The sequence below is a fragment of the Hipposideros armiger genome, unplaced genomic scaffold (genome assembly GCF_001890085.2).
Source record: "Hipposideros armiger isolate ML-2016 unplaced genomic scaffold, ASM189008v1 scaffold_410, whole genome shotgun sequence".
Taxonomy (NCBI): Eukaryota; Metazoa; Chordata; class Mammalia; order Chiroptera; family Hipposideridae; genus Hipposideros; species Hipposideros armiger.
The window spans coordinates 513,730-531,281 of record NW_017731760.1 but is presented as its reverse complement, the minus strand read 5'-3'; the positions used below and the strand labels follow the sequence as shown (position 1 = coordinate 531,281).

Below are 17,552 nucleotides of genomic sequence, written 5' to 3'. Positions count from 1 at the left end.
CTGTTATGCGATTTTACCACACTCGCAAAATCGCACACAGCCGACCATATAACAAACTCTGTATTTTGAGTGGAAATGTTAGGGGGTCGTCTTATACGCCGAGTCATCTTATACGCCGAGTCGTCTTATACGCCGGCAAATACGGTAGATGAGAAAGGAATATTCATGTATTGCTGTCCATCATCGGTCTTGGATTCAATTCCCTCCCAAATAGATGAGAAAGGACTGATGTCTCCTACTTGGGCAAGCACTGTGTCTTCTACTCCCCTTGCCCATAAGCCTCACTGGTCACGGACACCTAATACGTGTTCATTGAATTAGTGTCTGTCTCCCCCAGTCGACAATAAGCCCCATGAAAGAAGAAGCCATGTCAGCTGTTCATTTTGGCCACTCCAGACTCAGCATGGTCACCAGCACATAGGAGGTTCTTGATAAGCCTAGTTGAATGCATCCATGATTGACTTTGTTAAAATAGAATCTTGAGGTGAGCCCATATAGGGGAATAAATGAGCATGTGTGTTCTTCTTTCATGAGAGTTCTTGACAACAACTCAGCCAGCCTACCTCCTTGCCTTAGTTTCTGTGGTACCACTGGAATGTACACATGTCCACCAATCTGGATCCTGGATGGGTCCACACTGCGATTTTCCTTATCATAGTGTCCAAAAACATTAAAAACAGCCCTTTATAGTAAATTAGATACAGGTACTGCATCAACGTTAAATTTATAGAAGCTGATAACTATACTATGGTTATATAAGAGGATATTCTAATTCTTAGGAAATACATACTGAATTATTTAGGGGTAACACATCGGATTGTTTAAAAAATATGTATGTATATCAGAGAGAGAGAGAGAGAGCATGTACAAAAAATAAAGCAAATGGGGAATGATGGTAACAATAGGTAACTCTAGGTGAAGAGTGTATGAAAGTTCTTTATTATAGTCTTGAAATTTTTCTGTGAATTTGAGTCAGTCTCAAATTAAGTTGGTTTTTTTTTTAAAAAGGGACAATAGCTCTTTACATTAAGAGCATTTGAAGGACACTATTAACACATTTAAACCCTCCCCAGTGTACCTGCCCCCATGCAAGAGTTATTCCTTCATCGCCCACCCTCTTCTCTGGCATTCCCTGAGGTGGGGGGCCCTCCTGGAGAAGGCTTTCTCCTGGGCTCTCCCTGGACAGCACAATGACATTATTGGTTCTAAATGCCATCATCTTTATCTGCTTTACCTTGCCCTGACTATCTGCTCCAATTACTTATTATTTTTTAATTGAGATATAATTCACATACAATAAAATTCACCCCTTTAAAGTATACAATTCAGTCATTTTTAGTATAATCACAAGGTTGTAAAATCATCACCATTATCTAAATCCAGAACATTTTCATTGCCCCCAAAGAAACCCCACACTTATTAGCAGACACTACCTATTCGCTCTGCTCCTGGAAACTACTTTCTGTATGGATTTGCCAATTCTGGACATTTCATATAAATCACATAATATGTGGCTTTTTGCGTCTCACTTCTGTCACCACAATGTTTTCCAAGTCTATCGGTGTTGTAGTATAGGTTAGTACTTCATCCCTTTTCATGCCTGCATGATATTCCATTGCATGAATATCAATTACTTCCTTTTAAATTTAATTTAATTTTGCATAGCTTGTATACTTATTTATTTTATTTATTTTTATTTATTTTTAGCTGAGCCATCCTACCACCTGTTGGCATCTCAGTGGCAGCTCAGCTCGGGCCGGGATTCGAACTGGCAACCTTGTTGCTCAGAGCTTGCACTCTTGAACGAGCTCTTAACCAACTGAGCACTCGGCCAGCTCATAGCTTGCGTACCAATGAAAGGGGCTTTAAATCCTCTTAGAAACAAGGCAGGGTAGGCAGTGAGGAATATGTGACCTGCAGGAAGAAAGAAGGGGTCCCTGGGCCCCTCAGAAAAGAGTCAACCCTGTGATCAATGTGGTTTCATTGCTGTTGCTCTGGGATGGCAAAGAACTGGGCATTTTCGGGCCCATTTGGGCCTTTGCTGTAATGCCCCCCACATATGTCGCCTCCAAACTGCTGAAATGGGAGGTTTTCAGAGGGGCTCATGTGGAGTTGAGAAGTGGAGCCCTGGAGAAGGGGAGCATGAAGAGTACTACACAAACACACATGCACACACACACGTGTACACAGACACACAGCTTGTGTCTGCACTCAGGTATGCCACCAGGTGTGGACAACAGGAATTAATCAGAGAGATAGACTCACTCACTCCCTGTTGCCCCTCTCTAGCAGAAGGGTTCCAGTCAAATTATATGAAGTGGGTAGTCCTGAGGGTACCTGCTCTGTGTTGTGATTCTCATGGGAGCAGCCCTTTGCTGGAGACTGATCAAACTCTGTCCTGGGTACTTCTCAGCCCCCACTAGAGTGTGAATGTGTGTGTGAGAGAGAGAGAGAGAGAGAGAGAGAGAGAGAGAGAGAGAGAGAGAGAGAGAGAATTAGCCACAACTTTTTACTGCAGGCAAAGCAGAGACAAGAAAAGGGAAGGAGGATTTTCTCTCTCTGCAGGGATAAAAGCTGATCCTGGGGAGGAAAAAAAGAATGAAAAAGGAAAAGAAGAGTGAAAGATGGAGATGCAAAAGAGTGGGTTTAACCGATGGAATCTTTAAGGGTTGGAAAAAGCCAAAAAGACATGATTTATTTCAGGAAGAGTGAGTCCTCTGCCATCAAAAGTGATAAGAGAACAGGTCTGTTTTTCAATAGCCCACACCCAAAATGGAAAAGACCAGGGAAATGAATCTTTTTGAACTGATTAGGTTAGAACAGCAGAGTGATGCAAAAATTCTGGGCAATTTTCCTATCAATCCTAGTGTCTGATAAATTAGCCTTCCGGCCACACAGTTCAGAAAATCCCCATTCATCCATCAACCGCTCAGGGAGGGATTCACAAAGGGCCGTTCCAGGGCTTGGAAGCTTAGGCTCTCGTGCCAAGACTGCTCTGATGGAAGCATTTCCAAAGTGCTTTTCATTTCCTACTTTTCTTCAGCAAGGAGCACTAAATATAATTCAACCTTGGCATGATGGCTGAGATGATCAATGCTATAGGACAACTTGAGAAATAAAATGTGTCCTTCTCTCTTCGCTTTAGAGTCGGTACCAAAGAATGATGACAACTTATCCTCCCCGCCCCAGGAGAGGAGCCAGAGCTCATGTTTCTTGCTATGGGGCAAGAGTTGAAACCTCTGACTTTGAAAGAGCTCCTGGAAGCATGAGACAAGAGTGGGACTCTGGGGAGAGTGCAGTTCCTGGTGAATGGCGGGGTGCAGGGCCCTGCTGCCTTTTGGCACGCTGAGTGGCTGGCCCTCTGCTGGGGGTAAGAGCATGAGTACCTGGGGAGAGGACACCCAACCCCGCCCTCTCCAGTTTGGGAGCCAGGGCAGAGGTTCTGGTAGCTGTGTTGGCCCTGAGGGAGTGGGTGCTATGACTATTCAAGGTGCCCACCCTCATATAAACTGCATGGGCACAGACAGTGGCGACCATGATAAATGACAAACCAGAAAGCCTTTCCTGGATTATGTAATCCCTGGGGTTCTTGCATGATACTAAGGCTGGGGTGGGGAAATCCTTAAATTTGACTGAGAGTGGATTTCTCTCTATCCCTGTTGGTGGGGACTAACACAGAAGCCACAAACTTGCCAGAGATTTCTATAAGTTACTAGGACTGGAGAAAACCTGAATTCATTTATTATACTAAATTTTTTGTTTGTGTTGCATTTTTCTAAAAAGATATAAATCAGTTGGGATCATCTAAAATTGAGCTATTTCATATAAAAACATATGAATTCTCAACATCTCTTGAAAAGAAAAACAAAACAAAAAACCACCTAGCAGCCTGAGGCCTCAGTCCTCTATGGCCATGCCTGGCTGGGGCAGAGCAGGGCTGCCCCCCTGATGTTGCCCAGCTCACACAGTCGCCGCCCCTGCCCATGACAGTCCACCTTGCCCTCTTCTCTTTGCCTGCCAGGCTCATGTCAGTATATGAGGTGACCTCCTACCCCAGATCCTAGAGAGGCCAGCATCCTTTCAAATGTCCTTAGCTTATAAGCTTAGTGCAGGAGCCAGCTTGCATCTTCCTACGTAAGATAATGATGCTTATTGACAGCATCCTTAAGTCTATCCTGATCCCTCTTTCCAGGTTGTTCCTGGCATTTTTTTTGTTTGGGAAGCCGAACAGGCAGCCCCTGCAGAGTATACAAGTGAAACAGGCCCGCCAAGGCTAGTACCTTAACATGCCGGTTGTCCAAGCCCTTGGTGTGCTCATCAAACTCCACTCCAACAGTGAAATCCAAGTCATAGTTGCGGAACGTGCTGTTGGTTTTCGTCTTGAAGTTATCGCCGTCTTGTTCGATGATCTTTGTCTGATGCAGACGTACTGCGATCTTGCGGGTGGCAAAATCAATATCTGTTGGCAAAGGGAGTTGTGGGGGTTCTGATGTGCTCACTACCCAGGCTCATTCATTTCTTTAACAAACCCAAGCAATCAAGACCAGAAACCCAGATCAGGGCAGTCTACTTTTTTTTTTTTTTTTGCTTAAGTGGGAAGCAAGAGTTGTCTTACACATGACCAGTTTGGGCATCTCAGCCAATTGTTAGAGAATCTAGGGTTTCTAATGCTTCCTCAGGAGCCCTGATGGGAGGGGCAGGCAGGGCTCATTCCTGAGCTGCAGCTCTCGCTCACACACACACACACGAACACACACACGAACATACCACACACAAACACACACATCTACATACACACATACACATCTACACACACACATCAACACACACACATGAAAACACACACACACATACACACACACACGTACACACACTCCTCCATCGCAGCTGCTCCATTCTATCTATTTGGCATATTGGATTTTCTTTTAAGAGTTTACTGCACGAAAGACTTCATGGTTTAAAAGAAAAAGGACTGTTTAAAAATAACCAGTCTCTTGGGTCAGCCGAGTGGTGTGTTGGTTAAGAGCTGGCTTGGGATGCCAGAGGGCCCTGGTTGGGATCCCACATATGAGGGCCAGTGACACTGCCCTCTACAGCTAAGATGCTGAACAATAGCTCAACCTGGAGCTGGGCTGCCGTGAGTCGCCGGCTATGGTAGGCTGCAGCCATTGCTGCAATGGGTTGCCATGGGCTACCATGTGTAGCCAGCAGCCAGCGTGAGTGGCCAGCAGCCGCAGTGAGTGGCCATCCAGAAGCCGGCGACTGATCTGCCTCGCCCGGGAAGAGCGCAATGATGGTGCCAACTTGGGCCAGTGAAGCAACGTCCCCCACAACTAGACTGAAGAACAAAACGACAGCAACTTGTCTGTTCCCCTTCCCCCAATTCCCCAGCGCTGTTCCCATCCCCCAATTCCCCAATAAAAAATCTTTAAAAATTTTAAAACAATAAAAAATAAAAATAACGTCTCGATCGTAAAGATGAAATTTTGTTAAGGTCCACAGCAGGGGAGGATATGTGCAAAACTTCCATTTTGGGAAACCTATATAATTTTACTAACCCATGTCAACCCAATAAATTTAATTTAAAAAAAAAGATTTCCCAAAAAGTAAATAAATAAAACAGGTTAGGAGCTCACTTAACTAGGTTGTTCTCCCTCAGCATGGCTCCCAGTACAGCTTTAAGCATGTTCCAGACACTTAAGTAAACACTCGCTCAGAGGTTTCTTTTGTTGTTTTTCAAGGAAAAGGTGGGTATTTGCTTATATTTTTATTAAGAAAAATTTCAAACAAACCAGAGAGGAGAGGACAAGGAACTCCATACACCCATCACCCAGACTCAACACTTACCACGATTTTGCTGCATTTACTCTATCTACAGCTTTTCTTTGTCTTGATATTTTAAGAGAGATGTTATTCATCTCTCATAGACCATCAGTAAGTAAAAGGGAGCATGCCCATCAATGGAGTGTTTCATTTTCTAAGCTTTTCATTTTACAGTAAGAAGTTAAGTGCTGAGCTGACCTCCTCGCTAATTTTGTGCATAAAATGTCACCCTAGACAAAAAGTCGTGGTCCCAGGGAAAAGATCTAGAAACAGAGAATAATTCTGGAACTGCTACATTTCTATCCTTGCTGTGAACATCATTAAGCTCTTGGTCTCTAGCCAAATCATATTTGACCCCTTTTATGCCTGTAAATTCTCCAGATATCTTTGGATACCAATCTAAATCTTTCATTTTTCTTTTACCTGGAAGATTTCAAAAACAATGAGACTGATTCAATTATATCCCAAGGGTAATAATGATTGCAAGAGTTAAGAACAGTTCAGATTCATTGAGTGCTATTTCTGAGAATTCCAGCCCCATCTTTGTGGTTAGGTCGGTGATTAAACCTCACACTGTGCTGTCTGGTGGGGGATAAATACCACTGTGTTAATGAGAGAGACCAGCAGTTACCAAACAGTTCAGGGAGCTTGTGCCAATTTGGAGAATTAACATCTCAGTTCACTGGCCCCCTACCACTTCTGCTGCCCTTCCACAGTAGCCAAGTAGCACTTCCCTCACCCTCTCTCGTTATTTCATTTCTGTTCCATTTTCTTCTTGAATTCCTCTTGGGTAACTATCACTCCCATTCTCCCCAAACTGAGGAGCCCAAGCTGGCTGTTTGGACAACAGCAGAATCACACCTGCATAGGCAAGGACCCTGGCTGGTCTTTTGGACACTAAATTGTATAAAGTCAGCTTTTATTATAGGAGAATAATTCTAAGTACTATCAGGCACCCGGGGAGGTAAAAGGCTTACATACCTTTATCCTAAATTAAAAAGAAATTATGTTCACGTTGGCATGAGCTGGTGCATGAATGTGTGTCTTGTTCAACTATTGTTCACTACTATTTCTTGAGAACCTGCTGTGTCTAAGAATTCACCAATGAATCCCAAAGCTGGCTGCCCTTTAGGATCACCTGGGAAGATGTAAAAGCTATGAATTACTGGGCTGTATTCCAGACCCAGAATCTCTAAATGGTTTTAGATCTTGGATTTCTTCATAGGGAGCTGTTTGGAGAAAGACATCTATGGTTTAGAAAATCTGAAAGCTACTGTTTAAGCATCCACTTCTCCTGTCATAGGTGATGACATGGAGGCCTAGAGAGGTTATGTGACTTGTCTAAACATACACAGCTGAAATAGCAATCACAAGGGTTTGATAATTGGAGGGATGTGTGGAAGAATCAAGTTGGGAGGAGAAAACAGTGGTTTTGAGCTTGGGTGACCAAGGTGAGAGTCAAGGAAATCAAAGACTGAACTAGTTTTATGGGGGAACATAGGAGCTGAGTTTTACATAAGGTGACTCTGGAGGCCATGCTGTGTGGACCCTTGGTCATATTTGGGGTGGTAATTAAGACACGCCTTGGAACCAAGCAGGAATGGTGTGCCCTGTGGTGGAACCTCTCTTGGGAAGCCTCCCTCATTTCATTCTCCCAACAAACCCATGAGATTACTCTTGTATCATCTCCATTTTACCAAAGAGGAAACTGGCTCAGAGAGCTGTCGCTTGCCTTGGGTTATAAGTGAGGAAACAACGGAGGTAGAACTTGAACCCAGTATGGTCTGCCTCCAGAGCCAGCACTGTGCCTGTATCCTCAGGTCAGACGATCTAAGTTTGTGCACTTTCCATGGCTCCCCAAGATACCAGAAACTTCTGACTCTTCTTTGTGTCTCCTGTGGAGCCCCAGGGACTTCTGGATCCAGCTGGAAGAGACCTCGCTTTTTGTGTGCCTCCGTGCTCTAGCACACTGTCCCCACCCGACAGCAACCGTTTTCTGGGCCTAGGGCTCTCTAAGAAGCCTGGGTTGGAGTAGTCACACTCTAACCATGTGTGTTGTCTGACAGCTCAATTAGCTTCAGCTCCGTGGCTTACGGAATTGTACCTGGGCACGTCCAGGCCACACAGCCTGCAGACACAGGACACGGGTGAGACCGAGGCTCTGTCTGCCGCCCTTTGTGCTGTGAACACTTCTAGGTATCTCGGCCAGTAGTTGCAGAGATCATGGTGCCCCACTGTGTTTGCCATGGGGCTCAGGTCCATATAACATTTGGTGGTTAAAAAAATAAAATAAAATAAAATAAAAGCTCACGATCAACTAAGTTTGAAAAATGAGGAATTAAAACCAAAAGAAACTGGTTTCTGTACTGAAGAACTGCATGGAGCCTTTAATCTAGGAAAGATGCTTGTAACTCCAACTGCTGGATATGAGATGTAGCCTTTCCCAGTCTGCTTCGTGGTGGGACATCCAGTTCCACAGACATAATACAGAGGGCTGATAAAACCCCTTCAGAGGCATTTTTTCTCAGTCACCTGGACTCTGCAATTATGGAAATGTCTGTTTAATTTTTCTCCCGTCAAGGCAACTGCTGGCCCATTTAGAAGGGAGAAGCCTAGACCGGACCAAGTGGTCAAGGATTTCTGACTTGAAAATGAATTCTTCCTTAAAATTGCTAAAAGCCAATAAGGAATGTCTTCCCTATTCTAGTCAGTGTGAGCACGTGTTTGCAGCAGGCAGAGGGCTAACGTGTCACACGCCAACTCATGTCTCTCTTCTACCCAGAAACACAGTCTAGCATGTCAGGTGGCATCCCTGTGTCTAACTTCCGTCTCATTGCTGGACACTTAGGTCCAGTTCTAGAAGCAGCAGAGAGCAGTGGCCGTAAGTGGAGTTACTGTTAACTGCATCAGGTTATTCTGAGGATTAAATTTGATAGTGTTTGTGAAGAGCTCTGCCTCGTGGCTGGCAGCCTGTGGTAATGTCCCCATAAATGGTAGCTGCTGGCATCATCATCATCATCATTAAGTCCCCTGATCTCACAGGCCAGTTTGCTTGGAGTCCTTTGCATTTTTCCAGATACCTCCTGTATGTTTACTCTCTGAATCTCTGCCTCTGTGCTCTCAGCTTCCCAAATCTCCTAAGGCTCAGCCCCAGCCTTACCTTCTCCAGCCTGTACTTCCTTCTTGCCTCCTTCCTCACCTGCTATCCAGGCCACACTGTTTTACACCCCAGGAGACACTACCTGGTATTTTCCTGTGACTTTTTCATGGGGTTGATTGTTTTTTCCTACAGAGTCTCACCTCTGTGAGGACAAGGACAATGCTGTCTCCTTGCTCTGTGTCAACATATAACCAGGATGAGCTGGGCACAAAGTAGCTGCTCAATAAATACTTATGGATTGGTTAATGGGGGCAGCATAGTCTAGGACAGTGGTTCTCAAAGTGAAGCTCCTGGGCTGGCACCAACACAGCACCTGGAAACTTCTTAGGAATATAAATCCTGGGGCCTACCCTAGACCTAGGGGGTTGGGCCCCGCTTGTTTTTACAAGCCTTCCAAGCGATTCTGTGCATGCTAAAGGTTAGAGCCACTGGTATAGAAGAGTGAGGATGAGGGCCCTGATTTCCCAGCTCTGTCACTTTCCTTTTTGAGCCTCAGTTTTCTCACAGTAAAATGGGGGAAAAAACGCTCACCTCATAGAGCTGTTTAATGCAAGGATTCACCTGAACTGGTGGTAAAATGCTTTACACAGTGCCAGGGAGCTTGTGGGTAACTGATGCACTTTGGCTGTTCCGGTCAAAAACAGTGACCAGATTGGCTCTCAGTCGGGAGTGAAATATTTCGGTCATATTTGTCTATCTCCACAGCCACCTGCTGCTCCACGCAATCCAAGGATTGTGAACAAGCAGTCACAATGCACTCCCTCCCTCACATCGCCCTGGCCCGTCACACGGGTGCTTTCTCAGCTTCCTCACTCCATAGTTTGGCCAATGGGTAGAAACAACATTAGCTCCTGCTCTGGCCTTCCGTGCTGAGGTCTGTGCTGTGCTACGCCCTGCTGCTGGAACCATAGTTAGGAGATGGGAAAAGAAAACCTCTGGTTACGTATTAACCAGATGAAACAAAGACAGGGCTCCTCCAGGCAAAACAACGAAGAACAAATTGGGAACTGTAGGGAAATTTAGAATAGAGTGTTCCTCAGAGCAAGTCTATTTTTACTCCCCAGATGTGGAAGAGACGTGAAGTGGTGGGTTCAGCGTTACCCAGCTAGGCTGGAGCTCCCAACAGTTTTTCTACAAATACATTCTGTTTATCACTCACAACTAAGACTTCCCTAACAAAAATTATTGCTTGTCATTGGTTGCTTACAAAGGTAGATCACAGCTAAAAATGCCTATTGCTGAGAGAACTGGTTTGTCCCGGAAACACCATCCCTAGTCAATCTTTCTGATCAGTGCCGGGGAATCTTATTAGGGGCTCTGCAACCATTTGCATAGAACGTCACGCATCACTTTTTTTCCAGATTGAAAAATGGGGCGGCTTCTTGGCTGCCTTTTAGCATTTATACAGGCTAGTTAATCATGTCACCTATGCTTCACCCCAGGGAAAGAGGCCAAATGTCCTGTTGGTAGATTCGTGATATTTCTAATCAAAAAGGCAAGTTTTACCTGCAGCTGTAAAATATACACGCACCCACCTATAGATTACAAAAACACTCCCTCTTTGTACTTTGCAGAGAAAATTATTTTCCTGATATGATATTTTAACACCAGGGTTATCAAGTACGTTTTATCTGCTTTTCTGGATTAAAGGTAGCTCTGATTTATAGCCAGGTAAAATGAATTTCTATCTCAGAGGAAAAGGTCCAAAGGCAAGCTATTTCTGAATAATATATGTGGCTCGCTGCTGCTGCAGAAGAAAACAACAACGCTGAAGTGACTTTATTAAAAGCATACTTTTCATAACTGCATTTTGAACAATGCAAGCCATAAAGTTGAAATATGAGTAGGCTACTCAACATTAAAATACTTTGTGATGTGCTTGTGAGAAAATCTAAGTTACAGGTTAAAAGGGCAGGCACTCTTTGTAAATTAAAAAGCAGAGATGCACACGTATTCATCATGTAACACCTGAGACCCATTCCAAGAGCAGCTTTGATGGGCTTCAAACTTGGACTCCTCAATTCTGAAATCATCGGCACTCTCTAGCGATTGTGGAAAGCAGAGTGAAAGAGCAACCCTCTCTGTTTTTCCATGCCGTTTCCTCCTCCAGATAACACATTTAGAGAAACAGGCCTGGCCCCCTGCCGTCTCCTCTCACTCCCTCATGGACATCTGCAGGTAGGCTTAAAACTTTCCCTGGCCAGCAGAGGCAGGCTGGGACTCTGGGGGGCCTCCCTGCCTCCTTTGCACTATTCTGCCTCCTCACCTATACATAGTCTAGTACTCACCACTGGGGTCAGGGTGGGGGTGCTGCCAGCACATGCAAGGAAGGAACCAAACTTATCTTCACCTGGGCTTTGCCCAGCCCCCAGCACGTTCCCTGTGTGGAAGTACAACTAAGCACCATGTGGTCCAAGTCAAGACTTTGGCAAGGTGTATGTCTTCATTGACTTAGAGCGCCAGCAGGAATCCAAATTTTGTGAAGCTAACTCCGCCTGGGGTCATCAGATTCTTTCCTTCCTTCTTTCCTTCTTCCCTCTTTCCTTCCGTTTCTCCCTTTTCCCTCCCTCCTTCACTCACTCACTCACTCACTCACTCACTCACTCACTCACTCACTCACTCACTCACATCTATCCACAGACCCTGAATGGCTGTCTTGCAATGTTTCTGAGGGTCCTGTCTGTCTACTTTGGATGTCCTCATCTCGACAAACCTTGCTGATAGCTTCTTTCGCTTCTGTATACAATTCATCTACTTGCAGGACAAAGCCTTCAAAATCCTTCCCTGTCACCTTTCCTGACTCTTCTTTCACCTCCTCCTCACACTTCACCCTCTAGCATTACAGCTCCTTCTGTTAGCCCTTGGCTGCACCTCATTCTTACTGGCCAGACCTTTGCACACACCCTCAGGGCCCTGCCTGACTCCATCTCTGCTGCCTGACTCCATCTCTGCATGGAACACTCCTCCCCTTCCTTCAAAACCCCACCCAGAAGTACTCAGGAAGGTGTCAGTCATCTGTGTGTTATAGCTCCCACCACCACCACCCTGCATACTCTTCTTGTTCTATTGTGACTATAACCCTTTCAGGCCCAACGGACAGAATCACCCACTGTCCCATCTGTGGCAGATTATATTTTCTTAAATGACTGTAACACTACCGCTCACCCTATGTGCTGTTTTTAGGATGTGATTTTGATATTCCTCCCACTGACAGGTGGGGTCTGTGTACCCTCCCCTTGAATGTGGGTGGGCTCATGTCTGCTTCAACCAATAGTTGAACATAGCAACAGAAGTGATGCTATGTGACTTCTGAGCCTGGGTCATAAACGGTCCATTCTACTCCTGTCTCCTCTCTTTGGACACACTCAGCATGTTGTGAGGAAACCCAGGCCCCACGGGGGCCCCACATGTAGGTATCAACAGCCCCAGCTGGGACCTCAGCTGCCTGCCATCACCAACTGCCAGACACACGGATGAGGATGCTTTGAGATGGCTCCAGCCCCAGCCACTGTCCAACAGCAGCTGACAGAGAGCCCCAGCGAGAACCATCTTGGTGAATTTGGTCAGCACCCCTAACCATGTGAGATAATAATAAAATGATTGTCGTTATTTCAAGACACTACATTTTTGGGGTGATTTGTCACACTGCAATAGAAAACAGGAGTACCATTTGTGCACAGCTATAAACTGACGGTCTGCACCAGTTTGAGCTCCTTGAGAACAGAGACTGGGCTTCATTCTGCCTCCGATGGCACAGCCCCTTGGCTTCCAGGGTGACATCTACAGCTTCGGTAGAGAAGTCAAATGATTTCCCCTGTGGCCTCACTCCTGGGTCACTAATGGACTCTCCCCCAGCATTCTGTCAGAGCCCCGGAACCTCATTTTTAGATCTGCCCTTCTCGGGATCCCCTTTAAATTGAAGAGCACTCCTCCGGCTCCCTGATCCAGCCTGAAGGAGGACCTCAGAACACAACACATTCCCCAGGACGAAAGAGTTTACCAGCTGCTTTTCTTACTGTCAAGAAAGAGTCTAGGGCCTCCGGAAACGCCAGGTATCTAAGGAGGCAGGAGAAGAGTATCATTCATTGACCCTTGACACTCACTCTGAACAGTTAATGACTTTGATAATTTGGGGCAAACCCAAAGGTTGCCATGACATATCACCCTGCCGAGGCTGGCAGCTGAGTCATGTGAGGAGGCCAGAGTGTGTGGAGTGAGTCACCTGGAGTCTTTCCTACTGAACCAGTAGACAAGCCCAAGAGAAAGCCAGCTCCCTGGTGCTGAGGACGGAAGTCTGAGGAACTGACATGTTTTGGCAAGGAGTGGACTTATACTTAATGAGATTTACATATCTGGGGTTTGCTGAGATCTCTACATGTGTGCCTCCCAAATGCCAGGGCAAGGAAGGCAAGCTTCACTGACGTGTCAGTGTTGGGAAAGCAAGCCCTGCCTTGCGGTGTGGGTGTGGAGGAAATTGCACAGGTCCGCTGGGTTGCTTTCAGTAGGTTAAATTGATGGGGTGGCCCCACCTCAGCTGCTTCCAGCTGAGCCCCTTGAGACCTCTTATCAGTCACTGCCAGTGCCTGCTCCACTGTGTCCCCCTGGGCAGGTGAGGGGGATCAGGTGTCCTGTCTCTGTGGTGGGAAGGGGACTCCAGCTGAAGCTTCTCTGCACGGGGCATCAAGGGTTTGAGCTGGAGCAGCTTCCTGGGGCCCCCTGACACTGCGGGGCTCGCTCTTGCTCACTCAGGGCACTAAATAGATGCAACAAGGTGATGGCTCTGGCAGGAGGATTTTTGCCTTCTTCCTCTTTTCTTATGTATATTGAGGAAAAATTCTGATAGCCAGGAGGAAAGAACAGCTATGTAGTGTTGGAAACACTTTTAAAATACGTGAAGAAAGTTCCAGTCTTTGTAGACTGCCAAACATGTCACAGCTCTCCTTGTTCAGTGATGCAGTCGGAATGTTCATCAAGCTAGAAGTTAATTGCACGGAAGCAACCCACAATATCCATTCTTGAGGAGACTTCCCATCACCATATCCAAATTACTGGGCCTCCTACCTTACCCACAGCCGCTCTTCTCATGCACGTTTTGTGTGGGGAAGTTCCAGCCAGGAACTTCTTATGCGGAGAGCGCTCAAGTTGGACAAGGTCATCAGGAGGCCGTTGCAGGAGGAAACAAGGACGGGCCGCCAAAGCGCTTCACCCAGTGCCTGGCCTGTGACACCTGCCCTCTGTGGTCTCCCCTCTGTGTGTCTAGTTTCTCTGGTTTCCAGTGTTTTCTGCCAGCTCCACAATAGATACCACAAAAGAGTCACCATAGGACACACACTGATCCAGCCCCCATGCCTGGAGTTTAGTTTAAAAATCAGATAAACAGTGTGTTGTTGGATCTACATGACAAAAGCCTTTCCTAGCTTTCTGTGGGCTCGATTTTCTCTAGGCTAACATATACTTTCGCCATTCCTGTTCTGCTTCCTCACTACAACAAGACTGACACAGTTGCAATGCAGGGGTCATTTCTGGATACTGTCAGGTCCCACTGATTATCTAAGAGATGGCAGTCACAAGGCTGGGGAGTTACTGCATTATCTTCTCAAGGTTGGCTTTCCTCGTATACGCATGCCTGTGCGTGCATGTGTATCCTCCCTGCGGTGTCTCTGTTCTGTGTGTCAGGTACTATGCTAAAGACATTCTAGACATAATCTCATTTATTATTATTCCCAACTTACAGACGAGGCTTCTGAGTCTGATATTACACAGCCAGTAAGCAAGGAGTAGGTTTACACTCAGGTTTGTGGAAACTCCACAGTGGCACTCTCTGGAGGGCGAGACCACAGTCCTTCGAAGCAGCCTGCCCACCCTCCCCTCCCCTTGGCCTCCTCCTTACCCAGGGCCTTCATGTAGCCTTCAAAGTTGTCATTAGTCTCCATCTCCCAGGTTCCATTCTGGTCCTTTGTCATGGTGATAGCCTCTGGTTACTGTGGGTGTGAGGTGGCTGTCAAGGAGCAAGCTGCAGACAGACCGTGTTGAAATGAATCACTTTTATAGTCTAGTGGAACAGATTTATGGCCTTGAAGATAACAAGTTCAAAGGTGATAAGCACAGCCCAAAAGAACTTTCGTTTCCTTTGCAAAGTTCAGAAGGACTACAGGCAACCCATGCTCAAAGTCCTGGCCTGGCCAGGCATGAGCATCCTGGCGAGCCCAGCCATATGCAGGGCCCTGGGGCAGCTCAGTTTCAGCTGGCAGGGCAGCTCATTTTTGGCTGGCTGGGCTCCCACAGAGCCCCTGGCCCCACACAGAGCTCTCCATCCAGCACTTGAGGAAAGCAAATACCCAGTGTCCACCCCACATGCACTACAGGTCACCACTTCCTAGGCCCCAAATCTGGAGTCTGTCAGCCAGCTAGCCATGTAGTTAGCACTTCTGGTTTGGCTGATGAAGCCAAGGTAAGAACTCATACGTGGAGCTCAGCATACATTCTTCATCTTGTTGCATCATTTCCTCTCTTAAGAGCTCTTAGTTATTTTTAACCATCTCCATTTTCCAGATAAGAAGGCCTCAAGGAAGTTAAATCACATACCTAATAACAGCTGGTAACTGGCTGAGTTGGGATTCAAATCCAGGCCCATCTAGCTCCAAAGCTCTTTCCTTAACAGTGTGCTAAGGTCAGCTCAGAAGGACTGGAGTTTGACTTGAGAACCTGGCTCTCACTTGCTTCCCCGAGAGCATCTAAGCAGTAGGGTTACTCAAGAAAAGTGTGTTCTAGGAGCATGAATCTGCTGAAAGCAAGCCGTACCTGGAGGGAAACCAGAAAGCAGGCAGAGGGGCAATGGGATTATGCTTAAGACGCCAGGAACAAGCTGAAGATCACCTTGGCCAAGGCGGGGGACATAGCTGGCATTTGCACAAGGACTTTTGGTTCAAGACTCTTCTTCAAACTGGCTGTCCCAGTGGGTCAGAAAGTGAGTTGGTTTACTGCTCTGACACATGGCTCTGAGAGATGGGACCTGAGCAGGGGCCGCGATACTTTGAAGAATGGAAGTGTGGGCTGAGATGGATACATCGCGAGTGCCCAATAGCATGGCCAAATTTGATTGACATTTTCAGGCTCTAATGTATGTATTCTTGCGCTGTGAAATATAAGCAAATGGTGTGGTTTGGGGGATGTAAAACAGCACATTTATTTTTGAATAAATATACTGAAGTCAGGAGTACACACAGTAAAAAATGGCCCGGTGAAATATACTAAGTGAAATAAGTCAAACGGAGAAATACTGTATGATTTCACTTATATGTGGAATCTGAAAGAACAAAACAAAAAAGAAACAGACCTATACGTATAGGTAACAATGTCTGAGTTGTTTTATTTTTCCCCCATCTCCTCAATGTCAAAATGGCTCAGACATTTTTTTAAAAAGTAGCAGTGCAATAATCATCTTGATGTTAGACTTCTCAACAACGGATGGAAGACAATAATGGAACAGCATCTTGCAATGATGAGGGGAAATACTTTTGAATAAGAATTCTAAGCCCAGCCAACTTTATTAAAATATGAAGGTTTTCAAAACTCAAGTATTTTCAGATATAATAGCCCCAAACTGGAAACAACCCCAAACATCCATCGACAAGTTAATAAAGAAACAAATTGTGGTATATTCACACAATCGAGTCCTACCCAATAGTAAAAAAGAACAATCTCCTGATACGCATAACAACATGAATGAAACTCATTGATGTTATGCAGAGGGAAAGCACTGGACACAAAAGATCACATACTGCATTGCTCCATTTATATGAAACTCTAGAAAAAACAAACAAACTTAATCTACAGAGATATGAAATAGACCGGTGATTTGGAGGGTAAGGGGAGAGAAGCTGGGGATAGGAAAAGGCACAAGGGAAATTTTGGGGGGAGGTAGGATGGAAATATTCTATAGCTGAGATGGTGGTTGTATGACAATTGTCAAAAGTCAAACTTTACAACCGATCTCTGTTTCTTTTTATTGGATGTAAATTATACTTTAATAAAAAATGAATACAATTATTTTTTATTCATGTATTCATTCATGATTGTTAATGCAAAAGTGATTTAGTATCAACCCAAACTAAAATACCATATTATACCCACATGAGAAATTAGCTGAATGACATTGAAGTAAACATGTGCTAAGGAGGCTATAATTTTTCAGTTGACTAGATGTTTGTAACAAATAGAAGCTTAAATATTACCTTAAACACGTAAGAGGGACTTCTAGAACAGTGGTTCTTAAACTCTAGCAAGTATCATATTCATCTGAGGGCTTATTAAAACACCGATGGTTGGGCACTAGCCTTGAATTTCTGATTTAATGGGTCTAGCGTAGGGCCCAAGAATTGACATTTCTAATAGGTTCCCAGGTGGTGCTGATGCTGTGGTCTAAGACTACAATTTGAAAACTACTATTAGAGAGTAATAGAAATAGGAGAGGAAACCAATGGAGAGGAAACATAAAATCTTTAAAAAACTTTTGGGGCCGGCCAAGTGGCGCGATGGTTAAGAGCTGGCTTGGGATGCCAGAGGGCCC

The 17,552-nt window shown here is 45.4% G+C and overlaps 1 protein-coding gene across 1 annotated transcript in view; it reads right to left on the bottom strand.

Moving 5' to 3' along the window:
* Positions 1-17,552, bottom strand: part of RBP2 (retinol binding protein 2) — a 23,109-nt gene that overhangs the window by 4,253 nt on the left and 1,304 nt on the right. Inside the window, exons 2-3 of the mRNA XM_019663913.1 lie at positions 14,874-14,996; positions 4,281-4,459 (exon numbers count right to left, since the gene is read on the bottom strand). Of these exons, the coding sequence (XP_019519458.1) occupies positions 4,281-4,459; positions 14,874-14,946 (252 nt within the window). The 5' untranslated portion in view covers positions 14,947-14,996. The remainder of the gene's footprint in view (positions 1-4,280; positions 4,460-14,873; positions 14,997-17,552) is intronic.